Below are 20603 nucleotides of genomic sequence, written 5' to 3' on the forward strand. Positions count from 1 at the left end.
GCCGCCGCCGCGGGGACCCGAGGGGCGGCCGCGCCGGGGCGGGCCAGGCTCGCAGGATGCTCCGGTCGCTCTGGAGTTTCCTTAAGCGGCACAAGAAGAAATGCCTGGTCCTTGGCACCTTCCTTGGCGGTGAGTGCCCGGTCGGGGGGCGGGGGCGGTGATCCGGGGGAAAGGCCGTGCCGGCCCTGGGGCCTCCCCGCGGGGCTCCCGCCGGAGCGGCCCCTCGGAGCTGGCGCTGGGCCCCGCGCCGGCTGGAGGGCTCTGGGGACACCGGAGTGCTCCCGTCCGCCGCCCAGAGAGCCCGCAGGACTTTCCCCCGAGGCTGGGAGGGAACCTACGCGCCGTCCCTTAAGCCCTACGGGACGGGAAGGAGCTCGGGTTGCCCAGGTGCTCTCGCAGCGGGTGATGGCGTTACTTTGAAACAACATTGAAGCGCGCAAAGCGTGGGTGACACTGGTGTTGTTTTTGGGTTGGAGGCTGAAAACCTCCACTTTTCATATGTGACTTATGTGTTGAGGTGAATTGTCAAATATCACAGAATCAATTAGGTTGGAAAAAAGGTCAAAGAGTCCAACCTTTGACTGAACACCACCTTGGCAGTCAGACCATGGCACTCAGTGCCACATCCAGTCTTCCCTTAAACACCTCCAGGGACGGCGACTCCACCACCTCACTGGGCAGCCCATTCCAATGTCTTATCCCTAATGGCATACCTGAACCTCCCCTGGCACACTGTGTGCTCCTGTTCTGTCACTTGGGAGAAGAGACTGTCCCCACCTGGCTACAATTTCCTTTCAGGTATTTGTAGGCTCCCCCTGAGCCTACTTTTCTCCAGACTAAACACCCCCAACCAGCCACTCTTTACAGGACTCTTCACCAGCTTTGTTGCCCTTCTCTGGACAAATATAGATCAGTTGCAGACACAAAACTTTCACAGAGAGGATTTGCATTAATTATTCAAGCAATTTCTCCCTTAAGGCTCTTGTAGAACCTGTAGGGTGGTTATGATCTAGTAAGCTCCACCTTCTGTTGAAGTTATTTTTGGTTTGTTTTTAGCTGGAAGTAGATTTAAAAGAGCACATTGGGTCTGTCTCTCTGTTTAATGATGAAGTGCATAGCTGTGCAGCTGGAGATTAGATGCTCCTCAAAAGGCACAGCCATGTCTTTGTGCACTCAGTGTTCAGATGTTCTTATATCCAGTGTAAATGACACAGAACTGGAACTTGCCTGAACAGGTGAATGTTCTGAGGGCTACAGGGCTTTTTTAGTATATTTTGTCATATATTCAGGTGAAGTCCCCTGTGAAGGTGAACTGTATTTGCTTCTGGCTTGCCGTGATTCTTGTGTCGTCTGCATTCTTTCATCATTAATTCCTTCTGGGGTTTTCCAAAGAGTGCCAATTAATCCATGATAGCAGGCTGGGTGATGGTTACTGCCGTACTGGTCAGGCTGCTTCTCCAGTTCACCCCCTCACCTGCAGGTTTGGTGGCTCTGTGAGTGCAGAGCTGTCATGTTTACCACCACACTTGCAGCCCACCACGTTCAGTAAACAGATTTGCTTTCACCCACCAGGCTGTCGCCTGGAAGATGTTCTCTCTCCTTCAACTGTCTGTGTGAGAGTGGTGGAATAGTAAAAAATCACTTCTCCCAGTTTCAACAACTAAACATGGATCAGTTCCCAAGTGGGAAAGCAGGTATCTGGGAACTTGGGGCTCTCATAGTCTGAAATCTTAAATTCCTCATGTGTGAACAGCCTTCTGCCAGCCTGCAAACCAACCTAGCAGACCTGAGTTTGCAGTTTTTTCCTTATCATTGGTGTTTATATGCAGCTCTGTGTCTCTTTCACTAAAATGCTACTCACTGAAGTGTGCTTAAACTAATAATTATGGCCCAAATTAATGTAAACTATGCTATCATTTTCTGCAGCATGGATCAATTATCTGTTTCTTCAGGCCATGTAGTATTTGAGGACTGTAGAGAATTGCTTTTTATGCATTTGAGACGGAAGTAAATCTGGGCTTCCACAAGCAGGTGAACACCATTAGCTGCCACCAGCAGCAGCTTTGCCCTGTGGTGTTTTAAGGGAGGCAGGGAGATGGAGTGAATTACTGCAGAGTGCTGCTTTACAGCTGTTCAGCAGCTGAATCTTGAGTGCTTTGGTCATCTCCATAGGTATGGATCAGATCTTAAAAAAACCCACAAGCTACAGCAATGCCACTACCAGTGAATCAGAACTCTGAGATCCATGGTGGACTCTCCAAAAAGTACTGCTGTATCTTGAAAGATGGAATGCAGCCTCACATACTGCTTTTAAACAAAGACAGACTATTTGGAAGTGGCTGAATGATGTAAGGAAAGTATCCAAATCTGCTGACTTAATAGCAGAGCCTGGGATCTACATTTCTCTGGTGTTTTTTTAAGAGCTACAGGTGCGTATTCTGGGAAGGAGGGTGTAGCAAGGAAAATGGGACATCACAAAATTTAGTGATTTTAAGTCTTAACTGGCACATGGTCAGAGATTAATGTGAATATTTAGTGATTCATTAGACAATACAGAAGAGTTTCTACATTATTACTGATATAGTATTGTATCAGTGTTGTGTTACCGAATTACTGCACCAAAATCAGAGTTGATTGTTAGCTTTTTCTCTCTTTACTGAAGTGAATTCCATGTGTGTTATCAGTGGCTGTCATTCTTCATACAAATTCTTTCAATCCCAACACTACAGCAGATTTTACTACTTATGAAGATACAAATCTCATTAAATAAGAGCTCAAATTAAAGGAAAAAGCAACTGAAAAATGTGTAACTCCCCGTTAACCACAGAGTGTGGTTGAGAGGGCCTCACCTTAGCAAAGACGCCGTACAAGCCCTTTCTTTAGAAGTTTTTTTCTTTGACAATATAAAATACATTGCATACTGAAAAGACTTAAATCTCTTCTTGCCAGCAAAATCTAGTGGTCTGTGATCTAACCCACTAGAAATATGGAAAGTAGAGAGATACAGAGCATGATGGAGCTGCAAGGACACATTAGGTTCAGGTCTTTATTGGATAGTTTGATTAAAGAGTTTTTATTTCGGTGCTCAGCATTCAAAGTAGATTTCAGTAGGTATTGCAAAATGATTCACCATTGAAATTCTGTTGCTACAGTGGAAGAACAAGCTCAGGGTGTGTCTGGAATGTATGGTCCTGATTTCAGTGGTTCATTAATTATTGCTGAATTTAATCTGTTGCAACCTTTGGCCTGCAGAAAAAGCATTTCAGTTCAGAAATCTCTCTGCTTAGCAGAGAAAGTTGGCTTGGTTTGTGAGTAAGCACAGGGGCATTAAATATGTTCTGGTGAGACTCAGTGTTACCAAGAGAATAGGGTTTAGTGCCTGCATGTTTAAAAGATGGTTCTGTAACAGGACAATTTTATGTCCCTTGATGCATGGCTTGCTTGAACATAAGGATAAACCACAACTTATGGAGCTGTTTATGTCCTGGAAGGATAGAGGCTTCTGTGTGTCAGCACAATTTCTACCTAATAAAATTCTTAAAACTGAGATTTTCCCCTTTTTTTTTTCATTTTTTTTCCCTGAGGTAAGTATGGCAGTGAGAGCAAAATTAGGGTTGTAAAAGAGGTTTCCTGAGAAACTGATGCCTCCTTATTACGCATCCCATTGTTCTGCTCAGCCCTCCATTCCACCTGTGAAGAAGGGGAAGGGCTGAGGGAGAGGGAAGCCATAATTTCTGTGATGTGAGAAATCCCCCTACCTCTCTGAGGCCACTAGGTGATCATGTAAGAGCCTGCAGAGTTTATAAACTTCTTGCATTGCTTACCTTTAGGTGGGAAGAGACTTACAGTGCTACAGCCAAAGAGGGATATGGAGACAAATCAGAGCAAATTTGTCTCAAATCCAAGTGTTGCTTCCAGAGGATATAGGTGCTACAGAACCCAGGGTGCTTCCCTTTAGCTGGCAGCTAAAGCAGCACAGAGCCACTCACACACACACAAACACACACTCCTTCCCCAGTGGGGTGAGGGAGAGAATCCGGCCTGACCAATGCTCAGCTGTCCCTGAACATGCCCCCCCTCCCCCTTATTCCCCTAATTTTACTGCTCAGATGACATCCTGTGATGTGACATGTCCCTTTGACCCTGTGGGATCAGCTGTCCTGGCTGTGTCTCCCCCAGCTCCTTCTGACCTGCAGCCTCCTTGCTGCTGGGGTGGTGGGATAGGCAGCAAAGGCTTTGTGTAAGCCCTGTTCAGCAACTCCAAAACATCTCTCTACTGCCGGCACTGATCCCAGCTGTTGTGAAGGAAATTAACTCTATCCCAGCCAAATCCAGCACAGACAGCCAGTGCTCATGTAAATATGTTTTACTTCCTAGATCAGTTGTAAAACAGGATCAGTTGTAGTTTGAGATCCTTACTGAGGTTCCTGTTCTTGAAGCATCTGACTTCAGGTGATGTTTTTTTATCACTCATCTGTTTCTGAACCCTCCAAATCAGATGTGTTGGGACTATAGTATTTTCTGCAGTTCATATTTTGATGAAGATAGAAAAAATTTTCCATAGGAATTATCTCCTGCGCAGCCTCACTATTTCTGAATTTTCTTAATTCCTGGTTTTGTGTTAAACATATGGGAAGATTCAGCATGAAACTTCACCTATACAACAGTTTAGCTCATTAGACATGAATGTATCTTACTGCTGCAACTTTTTGCAGACCTCCTATCCTATACTGAGCGCCAAAACTAAGTTATATTAGTTATTATACAAAGCTTATATTGGCTTTGCATGTTTATAACAAGGGACTTTCAAAATGTCAGCTTAGTTTTTTACAGGTTTGTTAGCTGACTTGACATCATGGCAGTTTTTGGATGTGGCTTTCTCTGGTCCTGCTTCCAACTTCACATGACGATTTTATGTGATGCATTCATTCTGGATATTGTCAAGTCCTCTGAATTAATGCAACAAATTAATATAGATATGCTTGGTTGTCCTGAAGAAAAATGCAAACACCCCTGAAAGCCAAGCCCCCGGATGGCAGCTTGGATTTCAATCCCTGAAATGTCTCATAAGCCAGAGGCTTGCAGAGGCTCCACTGCTGTTCTCAGGGGTGAGTGCAGTGGGCAAAAGTTCATTGTCACAGCTGAGACTTGAGTTTCACAAGTGACTGCTGTGTCCTCCAGGCCACTTGGAGGTGGTTACAAGCCCTGCAGCTGGTAACAGAGAGAGTCTGCTGCTGGCAGCCATACCTCAAGCTTACTGCTGTTTGCTGGGTTTGCTTAAGGTGGGTGAGTGGGAGGATGGTGCTCAGCAGCTTTTCCTTTGGTTAACTTGTAATGCATCACTCTCCAGAGAAGAGGATAATCCTGGATCAAGCAACATCTGTTAACAGTGGGTCAAAGTTAATACTTTAGTTCGGGGAAGGGAGGGAGAAACAATGTTGTATTGTATTGTTGTGTTGTATTGTGTAAACAATGTGTTGCATTGTTCTGGACAGGTGTTTTTATGTGGAGACTCCTTGTTAAACCCGAGTGAGAGCTGCTGCAGCTTTGTACCCTCCCAGGCCACAGCAGCTCTGAGCACAGAGTGGGCACACAGCTTAACAAACCGGTGTTGAGCAATTCCTGCTGTCTCAGTCTCAGAGCTGCTGCTCCTGTGCATCCCTGCAGGGCACACACATGATTCTTCTTGAACTGATTGCATGTCTGTATGACACTCATGTCTGCCTGCATTCAGGAAATCTTGTGCTTGGCTCTGTGGTGCTTTACTTGCCAGTGGGGAAGCACCCTGGGGTCTATAGCACCTACATCCTCTGGAAGCCACACTTGGATTTGAGATAAATAGGCTCTACTTATGACTTTTCTGCTACAAAACCTGAAGTTAAAAGGATTTATTTTGGGGTGTAGGGAAAGTAAACAAAAGTAGTATTTTGGACAAATGACTATATGTTAATGTAATGTGAAAAACGTAGTGGGGTGAAATGATTGGGAAAATCTTGTGTTCAAGAATTGATCAGTAATGCTACAAAATTGTTTCTATTTCAATATGTTAGCTGAAAAAAAACTGTCAGTAACCTGACAGTTGTATTCTAAATAGATATCTTTGGCAGGAATTGGTAACATTTTAGATTAAAATAATCTTGATTGTAAAGTCTCATTTTTGATTAACAATTAATTGGTGGAATTGCATTTTTTGTATATGGACCCATAATATTAAAGTTTGCATCTAATGAAGTGAATATTTCATATGGCAAATGGGCAGTCTGCCCAAAGGCTGAAGTGAGGGAGAGACTTACCCATTTCTATTTTATGAGGCTTTTGGGAAATGGAAGTGACTGTGCTTGTTCCAGACTGGTCTGGCTTGTAGTTGCCTGTGAGCAAACATAATGCCAGTATAAATAGCTGGATTTTCTTACAACTATGGAGCACAAAGTTGACAAGGCTTTTCAAACACTGATTATAGTTTTGGGGAGTATTTTGGAAGGTTTTAATAACCTAAAAAATGTAGCTGAATTCAAAACCTTGGGAAGTTTGGGTTTGTTTATGGTGCTTGTGTGTTTGGGGGAGGGGGGAGGGTTTTTTTTTTTTCGTTTTTGTAGATTTGGTTTATAAAATTAATTTTGGAACTTTCAGCTTTCAGCAACTGTTAGATGCCTCGTTTGTTCCAATATTGGCTTCTAAATTGCGCTTTGAAGAAAACTTTGTGTTTACAACTTTAGAAAGTACTTTGAGGAAAAAAAAATTAAAAATACTTGATTTGTTACTTGCATTTCTTCTGTGTGCTGTTACTGACCTGGCTCTTTATAGAGGAGCTTCAGTAATTTAAGTATTAATCCACACAGACAGCAGATTATTAACTTCTACTATAGTCTTTTTTTGCATGGGTTTGTTCCTCCCTTGTCTGTGTGCCCCCTCCAAATCTTTCATGAGAGAACACTGGCCACACACCCGCGTAGGAACCTGCTGCTGTCAGTGCATACAGGAGGCAGCAGATGAGCCTGACACATGGTAGGTGCTGTAAGAAGGCCTCAGCAATTAATGGAAAGCAGCTTACAGTGGGCAGAGGTGCTGAGGATAAGCCTAGAAGGTGTAGTGGCATCTTGAGGAATGGCTTAGGAAAGGGGGCAGAGATAAGGCAAGATGGGAAGAGGGCTGTGGGCAGCCTGGATGGATATCTGAACCCCTGGTGGTGTGGGACAAGCAGTGGGGGAATCTTCAGAGGGGTGGATGTTGGAAGAGATGAAAATGCAAACCAAAGATTTTTGATGTGTCTTAATGGAAATGAAGATTCATAGTGAGAGGGATGAGGGATGGTCAGACTCTCAAGAGAAGAGTGTGGCTGGAAAGTAGGAATGGACTGTGCCTGTGTGAACAGGCACAGTCAAGCCCCATTGGAACTAAGGTTCTTCCTACAGAAGTTTCAGGACCAAATGAAGGAAGTGTTGATCTATAACATTTTTCTCATATGTGATCTTTGGTATTTGAATTTTATTTCTAACTTCTACTAATTTTAGAAATATATATTTTAAAATATTTTAATTTTCATCCATCTCTAGACCTGTGCATTTCTGTTTGTTTTATCTCTTTTTTTTCCTTACCCTACATTGTTTCTCTATTTTGTTTCAGTCTCTTCAGTACTAGTTGTTCACATTGCAGTAGTACCAAAAATGTCTTCTATGAATGGCAAGATACCTCTTCTCAGGAAAGTTTCTTCTCCTGATTCAAGTCATAATCCTTGACATTTTAATTAATTTTGAAAACATTCTTTCTGAGTATTGCTTTGCCAATAATTATTAAAATACTCAAAACCCCCATATTAAAAAAAAAAACCCAAACCACTATGCACCATTATGCTTTAAAAACAAATAAAGGGGTTAAAGGACCTTTCTCACTTTTTAAAAGCATCTTCTAATATGGCTATTTCTCTGTAGGAGTCTATTTACTGGGAAAATATGGGCAGAAGAAAATCAGAGAAATCCAGGAGCGAGAGGCAGCTGAGTACATTGCCCAGGCTCGAAGGCAGTACCATTTTGAGAGCAATCAGAGGACATGCAATATGACAGGTAAGGAAAAGAAGTAGCTACTGGTTTAGATAAGGGAGAGGTATTTGGGGATTTATGCTGCATATTGTCAGGATGGAGGAGGAATAAGAAATGTAGGTAAATTCAAAATCTTAATTAAATACTGGTACAAAATAGAGTTGTTTTGCAGATAAAAAGAGTCTGAAGAGTAGAGGGCTAAAGGGAATTTAGGGGGCATCTGAACCCTTACCATCCATAAATCTACAAGTATACATGCAGGTTACAGTTTTTTTGACCAGGACACTTTTGCCTTAAACTGCATGTAGTACTGAGGTGTGAAACAGCATTTAGATTCAAACAATACTGAATTTACAGTGGGATTTTGTTATTCATTATATCACGTTGTTAGTAAGCTGCATGGAGAGCTTGGTGAGCAATTTTTAATAAGAAGCACATCAGCCATCAGAGTGTGAAGGCTCCTGACTAGCTGGAGAGCAAAAAGAAAAAGTACTTTTTCTTACAGCACCAGTCTTAGGATTTTTGGAAAGGTGATGACAGAGAAGAATTTTAACAAATTCCTCATCACTGTAAATACAGGCCATTCAAAACTATTTTTATTAAACAAACTAGGCAGTATTTTCTTATTATGTTTAAATTTGTAATGGCTTCTTAGGTGGCTGTAAGTCCAACCTGTTTACCCTGACCAGTTGGTATTTTATTTTCATCTTTTCCATTTTGTACTGCTGAGAGTGATCTCACTGCAAGGATTAGGTTTTTCTTTGCCCTTCTTTGTGCAAAATCTTATGTTTGGCAGCATGCATTCCTGACAAGATTTTTCATACTTTGTTCTTAGTATTTATCATGTTTTCCATCTCCTGTTCCTGTCAAGTAGACATTATTCTGAAACGAAAAGATTTTTTTCCCACTAGCTTTCTGTCATTCATAACATACCTTTCTCCAGTTCTCTTGCTAGAAAAAACAAACCTCAGATCTTTTTTCTTCTCACTGGGAGAAATGCAGCAGTGAAGGTTTTTGCCATATTTTCTTCTGGGGAGCTGGAGGCATGTATGTGCAGGATGTGGATGCACATCTGCAGCTGAGTCAGTAAAACCACGTGGTCACGTAAGGGCAGCGTTGTGCCCCAGCTCCTGAGAGGCACAAAGGTTATTGCCCTTCTGAGTACTCCCTGGGCTTCCTGTTTTGCTTGTCCTCCCAGCTTTGCCTGTTGAGCACTGGGATGTGCATCCCATAGCAGCTATTGAGTGTGAGCTGAGGATGGGTTTATAATGGTTTTTTTTCTTGTTGTTGTTGATGTTAACAGGTTTTGTTGTTTCATTTTTTTTTCCTTTTAATAACAGTACTGTCAATGCTTCCAACACTGAGGGATGCCTTAATGCATCAGTTAAACTCTGAGAGTCTCACATCTCTTCTTAAAAATAGGTAAGACTGTCTTAAGTGGGTTGAACTCCACTTGTTTTGATGACAAGTTTTTTTCAATTTATATCATGTAGAGAGTATGCAGAATTTTGGTTTAGTGTCCCATTGAATCATTAGTCTAAAGGTGTTTTGAAATCACTATGTAAATATTTTGTCATGTTACATGTATTTTGATAGGTATGGCATTTTCCAAAATTTACAGGAAATAATACTTTCTTTAATGTGCTGCAGTGAGAGCCATGTTTTCTGGTGAAATAAAATAGGTAGATAAAAGTACTTGGAGGATCTAGTTCTCTCTTAAACAGAACAGAATATTATGATTGAGTATGACTGAGTTGTTGATGTTGTGTTTGTAAAAATGTTTATATAATCTTACCAAGTTCAGACATGAGTAGTAGTGGAAAGTATCCAAGATGAGATTGCAAATGCATGTAAGTGATGAAAAGTAATTTTTTAAATTTTATTTTTGAAGTTGAACAAATAGGGACATGTCATACATTAACAGAAATGCTTCCCTGTGAGAAAACACCTTGGAATTCCTTGCAACTGCAGGGACAAATAGCCTGTTTTTAAATACATGAAGTACATAACAGCTTATCTCAAACCTAAATTGCTTGGCATATGGCACAGAGTAAGAGTGTTATGTAGGCAATTAACCACAGGATTTCTGACCCACTGTAGACTGTCTTTCTAGTTTACCTCCAGCTAGTTTATTTATACAGCTATAACTTCAGCTGTCCAGCATTTAACAGGTTACCTATTCAGTCACTGCTTTTTTCAGTCCAAAAACTTCCACAACAGAGCAGCCTGATTTAAAGGGGGAATTGCAGCCTGAATGTTTTTATAATAAACTCTGGGTATTTGCAACTGTTACTGAATATTATTTACCCCAAACAACAAGAAATTGGGAAAAGTTAATTTTAATAGAATAAATGTATTTATCATAACAGAAGTCTTATTCAATGAAAAAATTAAACTGAGTGAACAAAAGAGCTTGTGGGTCACCAGATATGTCATCTGAACTGTGCAGCAAATAGTCTGCAACACTTTGTAATCCTTTGTTCAGTGGTGAAGACAAATAGTACCTTAGTTTGTTCTCTGTAGCAAGCAATCTTTTATCAAGATACACCTCCTGTCTCTGAGTTGTTTGACCAGTTGAAACAGCATAGGGGTACATTGCTGCACCTCTGAGTTCCAACAATCCTACTGAAAACCTTTCTTTCATGTCCCTGAAGATGTATAGTTTTCTCACATAATCTGTGTTGTGGCTTAACATGTTATGGATCTATGTCATCATATGTTACTCATCATATTATACCTTAGGTTATTGCCTTTAACGTAAAATCCACTCACTTTCTTAAGTTTGAGTTGGCCAGTGGTACACTGGGGGTGTAAGGAAGCTGAAGTTTTCAGACCTTCAGAGAAATTTTTGAAGAGGTATCAGCTCCCAAGACCACAGGTGTTCTTGCTTGATCTGTCCTCCTCTTTTTAAAGCCCAGTGATTGGATTAGATAAGGTGAAGTCCCTCCTTCTGCAGCCTTGCAGATGTTGCACATCTCCAGCCTCTTCAGCACTTAGCTTTCTTCCAAACCTCTGGTTTCTGTCTGCATTGCCCTTTCCTTCCATAGTGAGAACGGCCTTCCAAATAAATAATGATGAAGTAAAAGTTGAGTTTTGAGTAGCAGCTGAGTCTTAGTAAATTGCAGGAGATGAATTGCAGGAGATGAAAAATTAATTTCCGCTGTTAGGCTTAATACTTGCAGACTTTAACTGTTATCTGGTTGCTGCCTTGTGCTGTAAGGAGAAGCTCTGTAAGCTCTAGAAGATGTTTTGATATATTATGGGCAAGTGTGGTTGGCTGATGATGTATTGGCTTCTCTATATCTCTTCATTCTGCATGAAGAACTTAGCCCTGATAAGTAGCTTTGAGTCCCATTATATGTTTTATGTATAGAAATACTACAATATTTTTTTACAAAGTTCTTCCTTTGTTTTGTTTCAGCAAAGCTTTCAGCAAAGCTCTCTTGCATAGAGTAGCTTGCAAAAATATGTGAATTGGTTATGTTTGCCATGGATCCATGTATCTCTTTCAGCTACTGTTTGTTTAATCTGTCTCTTTAGTTTTCAGAGTTGTAGACTTAATATTTATTGTATCAATTTATTTGTATTATTTGATAGTGGTGAAAGTAAAAAAAAATTATATATGTAAGTAATAGAATGTTCAAACTAATGCCAAAGTGCACATGTTGTGCCTGTAAGGAGAAATGATTTCTAGTGAGAAGTGCTGGGGTTTGGGTGTTTCTTTTAATAAACTGAGTTACTGTAAAGTATAGGTTAATTTAAACTCTTGGCTCTACATACTTTAGTGTTAATTCTGATCCTAAGAAATTACCAAATGTTTCCCTAAGTGACTTTTACAATATCTGTCCTCCGCAATAGACATACAGCAGCCATTCTTTACTGACAGTGATTAACAGGTGAGAATGGCTGGTGAAAATTTTGGGTGGTTAGCTTGCTCTTATTGCTGCTACTGCTGCTGTATTGCTAAGATTACCTCTGAATAGTAGCTGTAAATAGGCAATGTACTTCAGGCAGTTCAGTGTATCCATGCAATCTACAGTCTTGCTTTGTTGACTGCAGAATATAAACTTCTTGGAACTGGTCAGGTCAAAAGAGTGAACACGCCTCAATGAAAGAAAAAAGATCAACATGTGTTGGTGTGGATGGTGCAAGACTTCTTTTCCATGGATGATTGTGATCCCTTTGGTTTTGATGATCATATATGAACTTAAAAAACAACAGGCAATGGTAAATCTTGCAAGAGGGTAGGACAATGAAATTGTGATCCTGCACTTATTACACTAGAAAGTCCTGCTGAACTGAGTCAACATTAAATATAGACAGTCAAGGGCCCAGAAAAGACCACTTTGTACCATCAGTGGCTTTTTCTGACTGCATACTGTAGTAACTCAAAACTGATCATGTAAGTGTGTAATTGACATTACTAAATGCTACGTTTATACATTAATGTTTGAATATCTTTTCTATGCCTGTATAGTGTGTTGTTTTTTGCTTTCTTGAACGAGGCCTTTCTTGAATGAGATATAGACCTGGGTATGATTTGAGTAATTATGGTAGCTAAATAAGTTTGCCTTAAAGCACTACTATGTCATTTTCCATACTTGTTAATTTCCAAGTAAATACAATTCTTAATATTTCCATTTATTTTTCCCATAGGCCAGCAAACAAGTTAGAAATCTGGGAGGATTTAAAGATAATAAGTAAGTGGAAATGAAAGATTACATCTGTGTAATTATTTAGTGTAGATTTATAATCTCTTTCACACCATTTAAAACAAACTTTACACTGGGTTGTTTCAGTAGATATGAAGATAATGTAACACATGCAGCAAACCTCCTCTCTGTCCCTGCACCCCCAAAGACTTTTCAGGAAGGAACTTTTCTTAGCTCCATAGGAAGTTAGAAGTTCAGAGACCAAGATGAAGAATTCTGTTGGCCTTCCTGCTACTCTACTCAATAAAATTTTGTGAGACCTTTCTGTGTCATTACAATAAAATAAAACTAGTTTCAGAAATTCTATGCTGAATGTAGTGAAAATTCAATCAGAAATGTAGGTTAGCCTTTACATGGCCAGCAGTTCCCTCTTTTTGAGCCTGTTAGAGAGAACCACTGTAGCAGTGGTCATGAAGCCTTTGGATCATCTTATTTATTGGCTGATGGAAGCAGTGGAAGGGAAAAAAAAAGTAAACTCAGATAATTATGCAGTGAAATTCTACCATTACTTCTTTGCTTCCTTTTCATCTTTTCTCCTTTTCATAACACCTTTACAGATCCTACTTTTGTTCTGACTCCTTTCTTCCCTTCTGTTCTTCCCTGCTTCTTCTACACACCCTCATTGCCTACTGGCTGGTAACTGATGCTCATTTTAATTTTCCTTCTTCAGATCTTAGCTGCTCCTGTCTTAGGTAACTCTGACAAGCTGCAAGTTGTGTCTAAATTGCATGATGAGGGCTAATATATAAACTGTGTATTTCCTGGCCTAATGAAGAAAGATGATTTGACACTAAACATTTTCCTTCTGGAACAACTTGTGATTTTTATTTTCTCAGAAATAACTTTGTTAATGTTTTGTGTAACTTTGTGTAATGCGTAAAGTGATATTAATGTAGGACTTTAAATGGGACGCTTTAGCTGTAGATCCAGCACGTTAGACTCGTGATTATCTTGGGTATGTGTTGTGAAATCATGTTGTGAAAACGAGTGAGAGAAATGTGACTGCACATTTAAAAGTAATCAGCACTTCTGAGTCTGGGGGAGCACTGTCTGCCCTTGGCTCACCCTCGTTTCCCTGTGTTGTGTTGCCAGGTTTCACCCGCAGCATTGTGGCTGTGTACAGCACCTGCATGCTGGTGGTTCTCCTGCGGGTGCAGCTGAACATCATCGGCGGCTACATCTACCTGGATAACGCCGCGCTCGGCAAGAACGGCACCGTAAGTGTCTTGCTTGGGGTCACAGGTAGGCCTTGCACTCCCTTGGAAGGGAAAGGATTGTTTGGTGAGATGAGCAGGGCGTAGTTCAGGACTACTGCAATGAAAACAAGGCTCCTTACAAGAGGGGGGTACGTGGGAGCATTACTGGCAGTGTGATATACTGATGTCCTTTAATGGCATCTAAATTTGGATCATGTGGTGATACTGTCGCTTACTGTCGAATACCAGCAATATTGGAGAATGCCTTTTGTCTGCATTTGTCTTGCCTGAAGAAGGCTGCTCTCTATCTAAATGCCAACATGAAATTATCTTTGCTCTTTTTTGGTGAAATGGTAATAGTATGTGAATGATTCAAGATATGTAAGCAAATGTATATAATAATATTAGGTCTTCCTAGTACATACATTAATTTCTCCACTTACATTTTTTCTGAGATTGAAGAAGAAAAATGTTGTCTTTGAAATTTTGACTGTTTGGTTTTGCTCCGAAAGATCATCTACATAAATGTCTGTTGGTGGGGTCAGGCAAGGTAGAAGAGCTGGTTTTTGTTGATATGGTGTATCACTGCTCAGTAAAAATAGATCACTCCCACAGTAAGCAAGTACCCATTGTAGAGAGTGGGACCTGCAAATTGCTGGGTGGCTCATCTAAAAATAATGGATACAAGCTGATTAGTTCTCATCTGCCCCCCTGTGATAGCTCCTGCTGAGAGTCAAGGAACAGCATGTGAATGCAGGATGGAGAAGAGCTTTCAATAGGAAGGCCAGAGTTGACTGAGGTAGTGCTTCATTTTGTAAAACCTGAAAAAGCTGTTTTAGAAGGGCAGAATGAGTTTGAACTAGAAACATTTCCTCTCTGTTAGTTTCTCATAGAGAAGTGGGTTGACAGGGCCAACTCTGAGGCATTCCATTGGACTGTCTGGAATCCTGTCTTGGTTTCTGAAAGCTTCTTTCTGTCAGATAAGCTTTCAATAGATTTCAGCATAAATAACTTGCTCCACTAGATTTAATTTCTGGTGTGGTGGAGAGTCTAGTTTCACTTGCAATGCAGGTTTTTAAGAGAGTTTCCTTTATGTGAATGAAAAGTGAAAGATTTTTCTGTGCCACTGAAGATGGAAGAGAAATCTGATGGGTTTGAAGAAAAGAATGCCAGAAGACTTATGACACATACAGGGGTTGATGCGTAGGAAGAGTCAGTACAAAGCTGAAGAGATTGGGGCAATCTGTTTGCTGAAGAGTATTGCAAAGATTAAGGATATTATTTTTGAAATTATTTTTGCATTGTTTTCTACTGTTGGCGTGTTACAGAGCTGTTGGTTTTTTTCCCCCACAGACACCACTAGCACCCCCTGAAGTCCAGCAGCAATATTTATCCAGCATTCAGCACCTTTTAGGAGATGGTATGCTGCTTATTAAGAGCTAACTACACTTACAAAATTCTGCCTTTTTTGGGGACTTGAACAAATCATTAGAATAATTTTTACTTTCTTACTTCTAGGACTGACTGAGTTAATAACTATTGTTAAACAAGCTGTGCATAAAGTTTTTGGAAGGTAAGAGCCTGTATTACTTTGTGGTTAGCTTTTAAGTTTTATTGTGATGACTGTTCCCAAAATAAAGAGTTTTGTAAGAATTAGGGGGAAACAAAAGCAGGCATATTGACTTTTTCAAAACAATGCTTTTATTAGAGCAGGCTGTGTCTGCCAGTGCAAACCCATGTAGCTGATTGGAAATTTGTTACTTGTAAACATGTTATTGGTAGAAAGAGGAAGCAGCATTACTCATTTTTTCAATCAAAACTGTAGTCTTTTTCCTTTCCAGTATTTCCCTTAAGCAGACCCTGTCTCTTCTGGAACTGGAACAGAAACTTAAAGATATCAGGGAAGTAGTGGAACATAAAGATTCGGATCAGATTGCATGTTATTCTCCCTTATGTCATTATCTGATGCCAGATGAAGAAAACCCTTTGGCTAGCCAGGTACTTGATTCAGTTCCTTTCACCTTTTTTCGTTCTGCTTTTTTTTGGGGAAGGAAGGGTGCATAACAGTCCTCTAGTGCACCATGGCATCTGTGTCTTTAATAAATGGTGAAGCCTCTTCCATCATAAATCAGATGTCCTTATCGCTTTAATCCAGGCACAGCTGTATTTTCTTCAGATTTGATAGAAAACAAGTGTCACCCTCAGAATGTCAGCTTTGTGCTCAGAAATGCAACCCAGTTACTGCCTTTAGGCTGTGAAAGAAGCCGTGACACAGCACAGCTTAACGCAGGCCTGAGATAAATTGTGTCATCCACACTTGTGTACTGGCAATATTCATGGAGTGTTGGGGCATCTTGGCTGGTGCTCAAGAGAATGGTGTGCTGGACTCCTCTGGGCTGAAAAATGAACAGGAGTCAAGAGAAAAGTGTATCTAATCTCAGTTGCAACACGAATTTCTTGAATTTTGTGAAGGTGTTTGTCTCCATCCACACCACAGGCTGGAGAAAACTCATTCTGCACTTGGTGTTACAGTGGTATAGTGAGGAAACCTGGGCTTCAGCATGTGCCTACATGCACTTATTGCTTTAACTTTATCTGATACGCAGGGATGGTTTCAGTATTGAAGGTCAGAATTGGAAAAATTACTTCCTCAAACAGTCTGGTATTTCCTGCTAGTTTTGTTTTTAGTTAAAACCCTACAGTGACCATTTAAAACACAAATTATGAAGAATCTCATTTACAACAATATTTTCTTTTATATTTGACTTGTACATCCTACTTAATTCCATGGTGCTCAACTTTCCTATTTCTGCTCTTACGGTTGCTGATGGCACTTGCTAATGGTCTGTCTTTGGTTTTTCTAGGCCTGTGGACTCACAGAAAGAGACATTGCTACAATTAAATTATTGAATGAAACTAGAGATATGCTAGAAAGGTATAGAGAAATATGCTGTATTCACATTAAATTCCTCAAAACTATTGTTTATGTAAGACAATTGCTTCCTTACAAAAAGCTGACAACTTTTCATTTGAGAAATGTGACCATTCTGCATTAATTTTTTTCTATTTATCAGTTGTAGGCTGGAATTATTAAAATTTGTGAGCTCTGAAACTTTTAAAGAAATAATGCTGCCTTAATGAGATACCCAGAATGTCCTTGGCAATCAGACCTATTATCTCTTCCTTACCCACTCTGTAGTAATGTAGGAACAGAGTACTTCTCTTCTGCTAAAGCAGGGTAAATTGAGAGTAATTTTATTGGATTTACTTGCTTTGATGAAGTGAACACCAGTTTTGGCTTATCGGAATTTATTTTTAATGCATGGTTTTGAGGGTTGTTGTATGTGCCCATTTACCAGAGAGCTGGTTAAAGTGAGGCTCCTATGATAAACATAGGATATGAGGGAATTGAGGCAAATGTCAAACTATTCTTACAGTTTGGCTGCTAGGGATGTGGGGCACTTCAAGGTTAAGTCCCTTCTATGTTATTACTTAATAAGAAATAGAAGTGAGGAATGCTTCAGGTTTATCTGGGTTTTAGTAATCTTAGGGCAGAGTTCAGGTTGTTGAGGGAGCTGGTGTTTCATGAGGTGGCAATGCTGGTGGCATTTGTCTGGCTCACACATCACCTGTGAGGGGAGGTACACCTATAGCACTGAACACTTGCAGGGCATTTTAGTTTGAAAAAATTTAAACCCAGGAATAAAATCTTTTTTGTATTATTCCTTCTTCTCAGTCCAGACTTCAGTACAGTTTTGAGCACATGTTTAAATAGAGGATTCAGTCGGCTGCTGGACAATATGGCAGAATTTTTTAGACCTACTGAAAAGGACCTTTCTCAAAACAGCTCTGTAAATAGGTAAATATTTTCTTTTGTTGTGGTTCTCATGTCAGTAATGCTTTGGCTTCATAGTGAATTCCAAAAAGGCTCTTGATTTTCCTGCCTTCTTGGAGTTCTTGTGCTGGAAATATTGTTTTACATCTTTGAAGATGCTTCTTGCTCTTCAAAGATCACTGGGTTCTCCTCACTTTGGCCAAGTAGGCAGCTAGGAGGATTCATGTTCCTCCCACCCATGAAATCACTAGAATTAGGTGACAATCTTTCCCACCATTACTTGCACACCTAGAAGCAGAGATCAGATGACCTGTGCCCACGTCTTGCCTGGCTACAGGCAGGCTGTCTTTGGGCTGGGGAGGATTCTCCTTGTGCTGGTGACTCCTGACAGATGTGCCCAGTGAGGCTGGGAGAAGGAGAGCCCTTCCTCCCTCCCCTTTGGAGCTCCAAGCACCCCAGCCTCCATCAGTTCCTGTGGCTCCCAAGGAAAGGGGTGGGCAGTGCCCTGATCATCCAGTGACAGGGAGCCAAAGCTGCCATGGAGCTTTGGGTTTCACTGGTATGCAGACAAAATGCAGTAACGTAGGATTTTCTACATCCTCCTAGAAGAATGTCTAAAAATAGCTTTTAATCTGAAGCTAACTTGAGTTTTAAGCAATGTGGTGAGAGCATTACAAATCCTTGAAATAATCCTTCTCAAATATTAAAATTAAAACCTGGAATGATAACTGGGTTTATGTATGTTTATTGTAGTAACTTGGCTTTCAGAAAGTTATGTTTTAATTTAAATATATACTATTTACATCACTTAAAATACCCCAAAGTCTGTAGTTTGGCTATCTGCCTAAGTCTGGTTTAGTTTGAAATTGTGTGAAATTGTAGACAGGCACTTCCATGAACTGTCTACTTACATACATGCAAAGACTCTGACTAAACCATAATACTCTTGCATGAGAAGGAAGTGGGAAACTGTAATAGGAATGTGGACTGGAATTCAATTGGTACTTCTCTATATTAAAGGAAAACCTTATGGAGAAAAATCCCTTCATCCATACATTTTAGTTTGCAGTCTTTCAATTCTTACTTTTTAAGTGTAATTACTTAATTATATAATCACTGTTTAGTGGCTTCATCTGTGTCTGAGCAGGTCAGTATTTTTTGTTCTTTCCTAGTCTTTCCAGTGTCAGTCTTCCTTTAGCCAAGATAATTCCAATAATAAATGGACAGATCCATTCAGTATGCAGTGAAACACCCAGTCACTTTGTTCAGGTAAGAATCTGCCTTATTTACAGTATCCCAAGTAAAATCTTGAAATTAATGTTGTGTATTTATTCTTAATAATTGTTCAATTTCAGTGACTTAAACAAATAAATTGAAAACAGCTGCCATAACAAACTTTTTGTCAATTTGTATCTTCCAAAAATACACTGTTTTTCTAAAACTTTCTTCTGCTGAACTGCACAGAACCACAGACTTCTGGCCTTGGTTCTACTTGCAGGTCTGCTCCTAAAGCAAGAAGTTTGAGTTGTGCCTGTGGGAGTGCCAGGTGCTTTTCTTAGGAATTCTGTACTGCAGTACAGGCAGAATAGTGGGGAATGTGTTTGATTAAGGAAGTTTATTTTATACATTTCTTCCAGGACCTATTGATGATGGAACAAGTGAAAGATTTTGCTGCTAACGTTTATGAAGCTTTTAGTACCCCTCAGCAACTAGAGAAATGACCTGCACATTTTTACAAATGGATGGTGTATTTCTAACAAATCCCTGGTGACTACTGATGAGACTTGGGTTAATTTTATAATGGTGTAGGAGTGGCAGACCAGCAGAAAGAGCACTCTGAGGAAAGTGGGAGTGAGCCCACATTTTCTTCTAACTGAATTACACTTCACCCATTAAAAATATTCTTGTTGAAAGAAACATGATAAATGAAGACTTTTCTATTTAAAAAGTGGTTAAACTCTTCTGTAATTCATTGGATTATTTTTTATTGCATCTAAAAGGCATCTGGTGGCAGTATTACAGCAAGTTACTAAAAAACCATTTTTTTGCCTGGGGTGTGTAAGTTTGGGGAAGAACTAATGATAGTGATCTAAGAATAGCACAGAGCAGCAGAATGAAGTAATGCTTTTTTTCTTCTTCTTCCCCCAGATTTTTCTTTCTATAAAGTAAATCTTTTTTCCCTTAACTTTACAAATCTTGTTCCAAAGTCTCTCATTCTTCAGAAAGCCTTTGCCAATGGATGCATGTTCCCCTTGAACAAGCTGGGGGTCTGCTCTCTCTGTTACTTAATACTAAAGGAATGTGGTTTTTTTAGACATACTCTTGTTTATGCTGTTCAAACAGCTACACTGTACACATTATCTTGTAAATATTTTATCTTAATTTGTATTAATTTTGAGCCCAATTGTCTGTATTGTAATAAAATATTTTAATGTACAATGTGTGTGTGTATTAACGTTACTAGGAAAGAGAATAACCTGACTGGCCAATCAACTCAAAATCCTGGCATAGTTGAAAGAATAAATTTAACTTATATAGTACTTAATTTGCACTCACAAACACTACTCAGGGAAAATAAATCTTCAGTCTTTACATTGAAACAGAAATAATTCATGCTTTTTGTTGTCCTTTATCTCCTCCTCTTTGCAAGTTTCACCTTGTATGTCTATCCCTACAAATCATGACACATGATGAGTTTGGAAATTTTTCAAGTTGGATGCAGTCTACTCTCTGCTTAAAATGTTGTCTCTTTGCCAGAGTTGACGATCCTTAGCAACTCCTGATTATTTCTCTTTTTCAAGAATTAGTCGCTGAAGTATATATT

General features: G+C 40.0%; 1 protein-coding gene across 1 annotated transcript; it reads left to right on the forward strand.

The window, feature by feature from the left end:
* The first annotated feature begins 8 nt into the window (after positions 1-8).
* On the forward strand, positions 9-20218 carry PEX3 (peroxisomal biogenesis factor 3). Its single transcript, XM_054279864.1, has 12 exons — positions 9-129; positions 7929-8060; positions 9377-9458; positions 12693-12736; positions 13841-13965; positions 15298-15364; positions 15463-15517; positions 15786-15942; positions 16809-16879; positions 17681-17803; positions 18952-19048; positions 19417-20218. The coding sequence occupies exons 1-12, from the start codon at positions 57-59 to the stop codon at positions 19498-19500; spliced, it is 1110 nt and encodes a 369-aa protein (XP_054135839.1). The 5' UTR covers positions 9-56; the 3' UTR covers positions 19501-20218.
* Positions 20219-20603: the final 385 nt, after the last annotated feature.

The sequence above is a fragment of the Melozone crissalis genome, unplaced genomic scaffold (assembly GCF_028551555.1).
Source record: "Melozone crissalis strain CALT ecotype California unplaced genomic scaffold, PUWL_Pcris_2 ptg000027l_1, whole genome shotgun sequence".
Classification (NCBI taxonomy): domain Eukaryota; kingdom Metazoa; phylum Chordata; class Aves; order Passeriformes; family Passerellidae; genus Melozone; species Melozone crissalis.

Coding starts and splice junctions, on each gene's coding strand:
- PEX3 (XM_054279864.1), top strand. CDS start 57: ATGCTCCGGTCGCTCTGGAGTTTCCTTAAGCGGCACAAGAAGAAATGC. Junction 8,061..9,376: donor GAGGACATGCAATATGACAG/GTAAGGAAAAGA, acceptor TTTTAATAACAG/TACTGTCAATGCTTCCAACA. Junction 12,737..13,840: donor GGAGGATTTAAAGATAATAA/GTAAGTGGAAAT, acceptor TTGTGTTGCCAG/GTTTCACCCGCAGCATTGTG.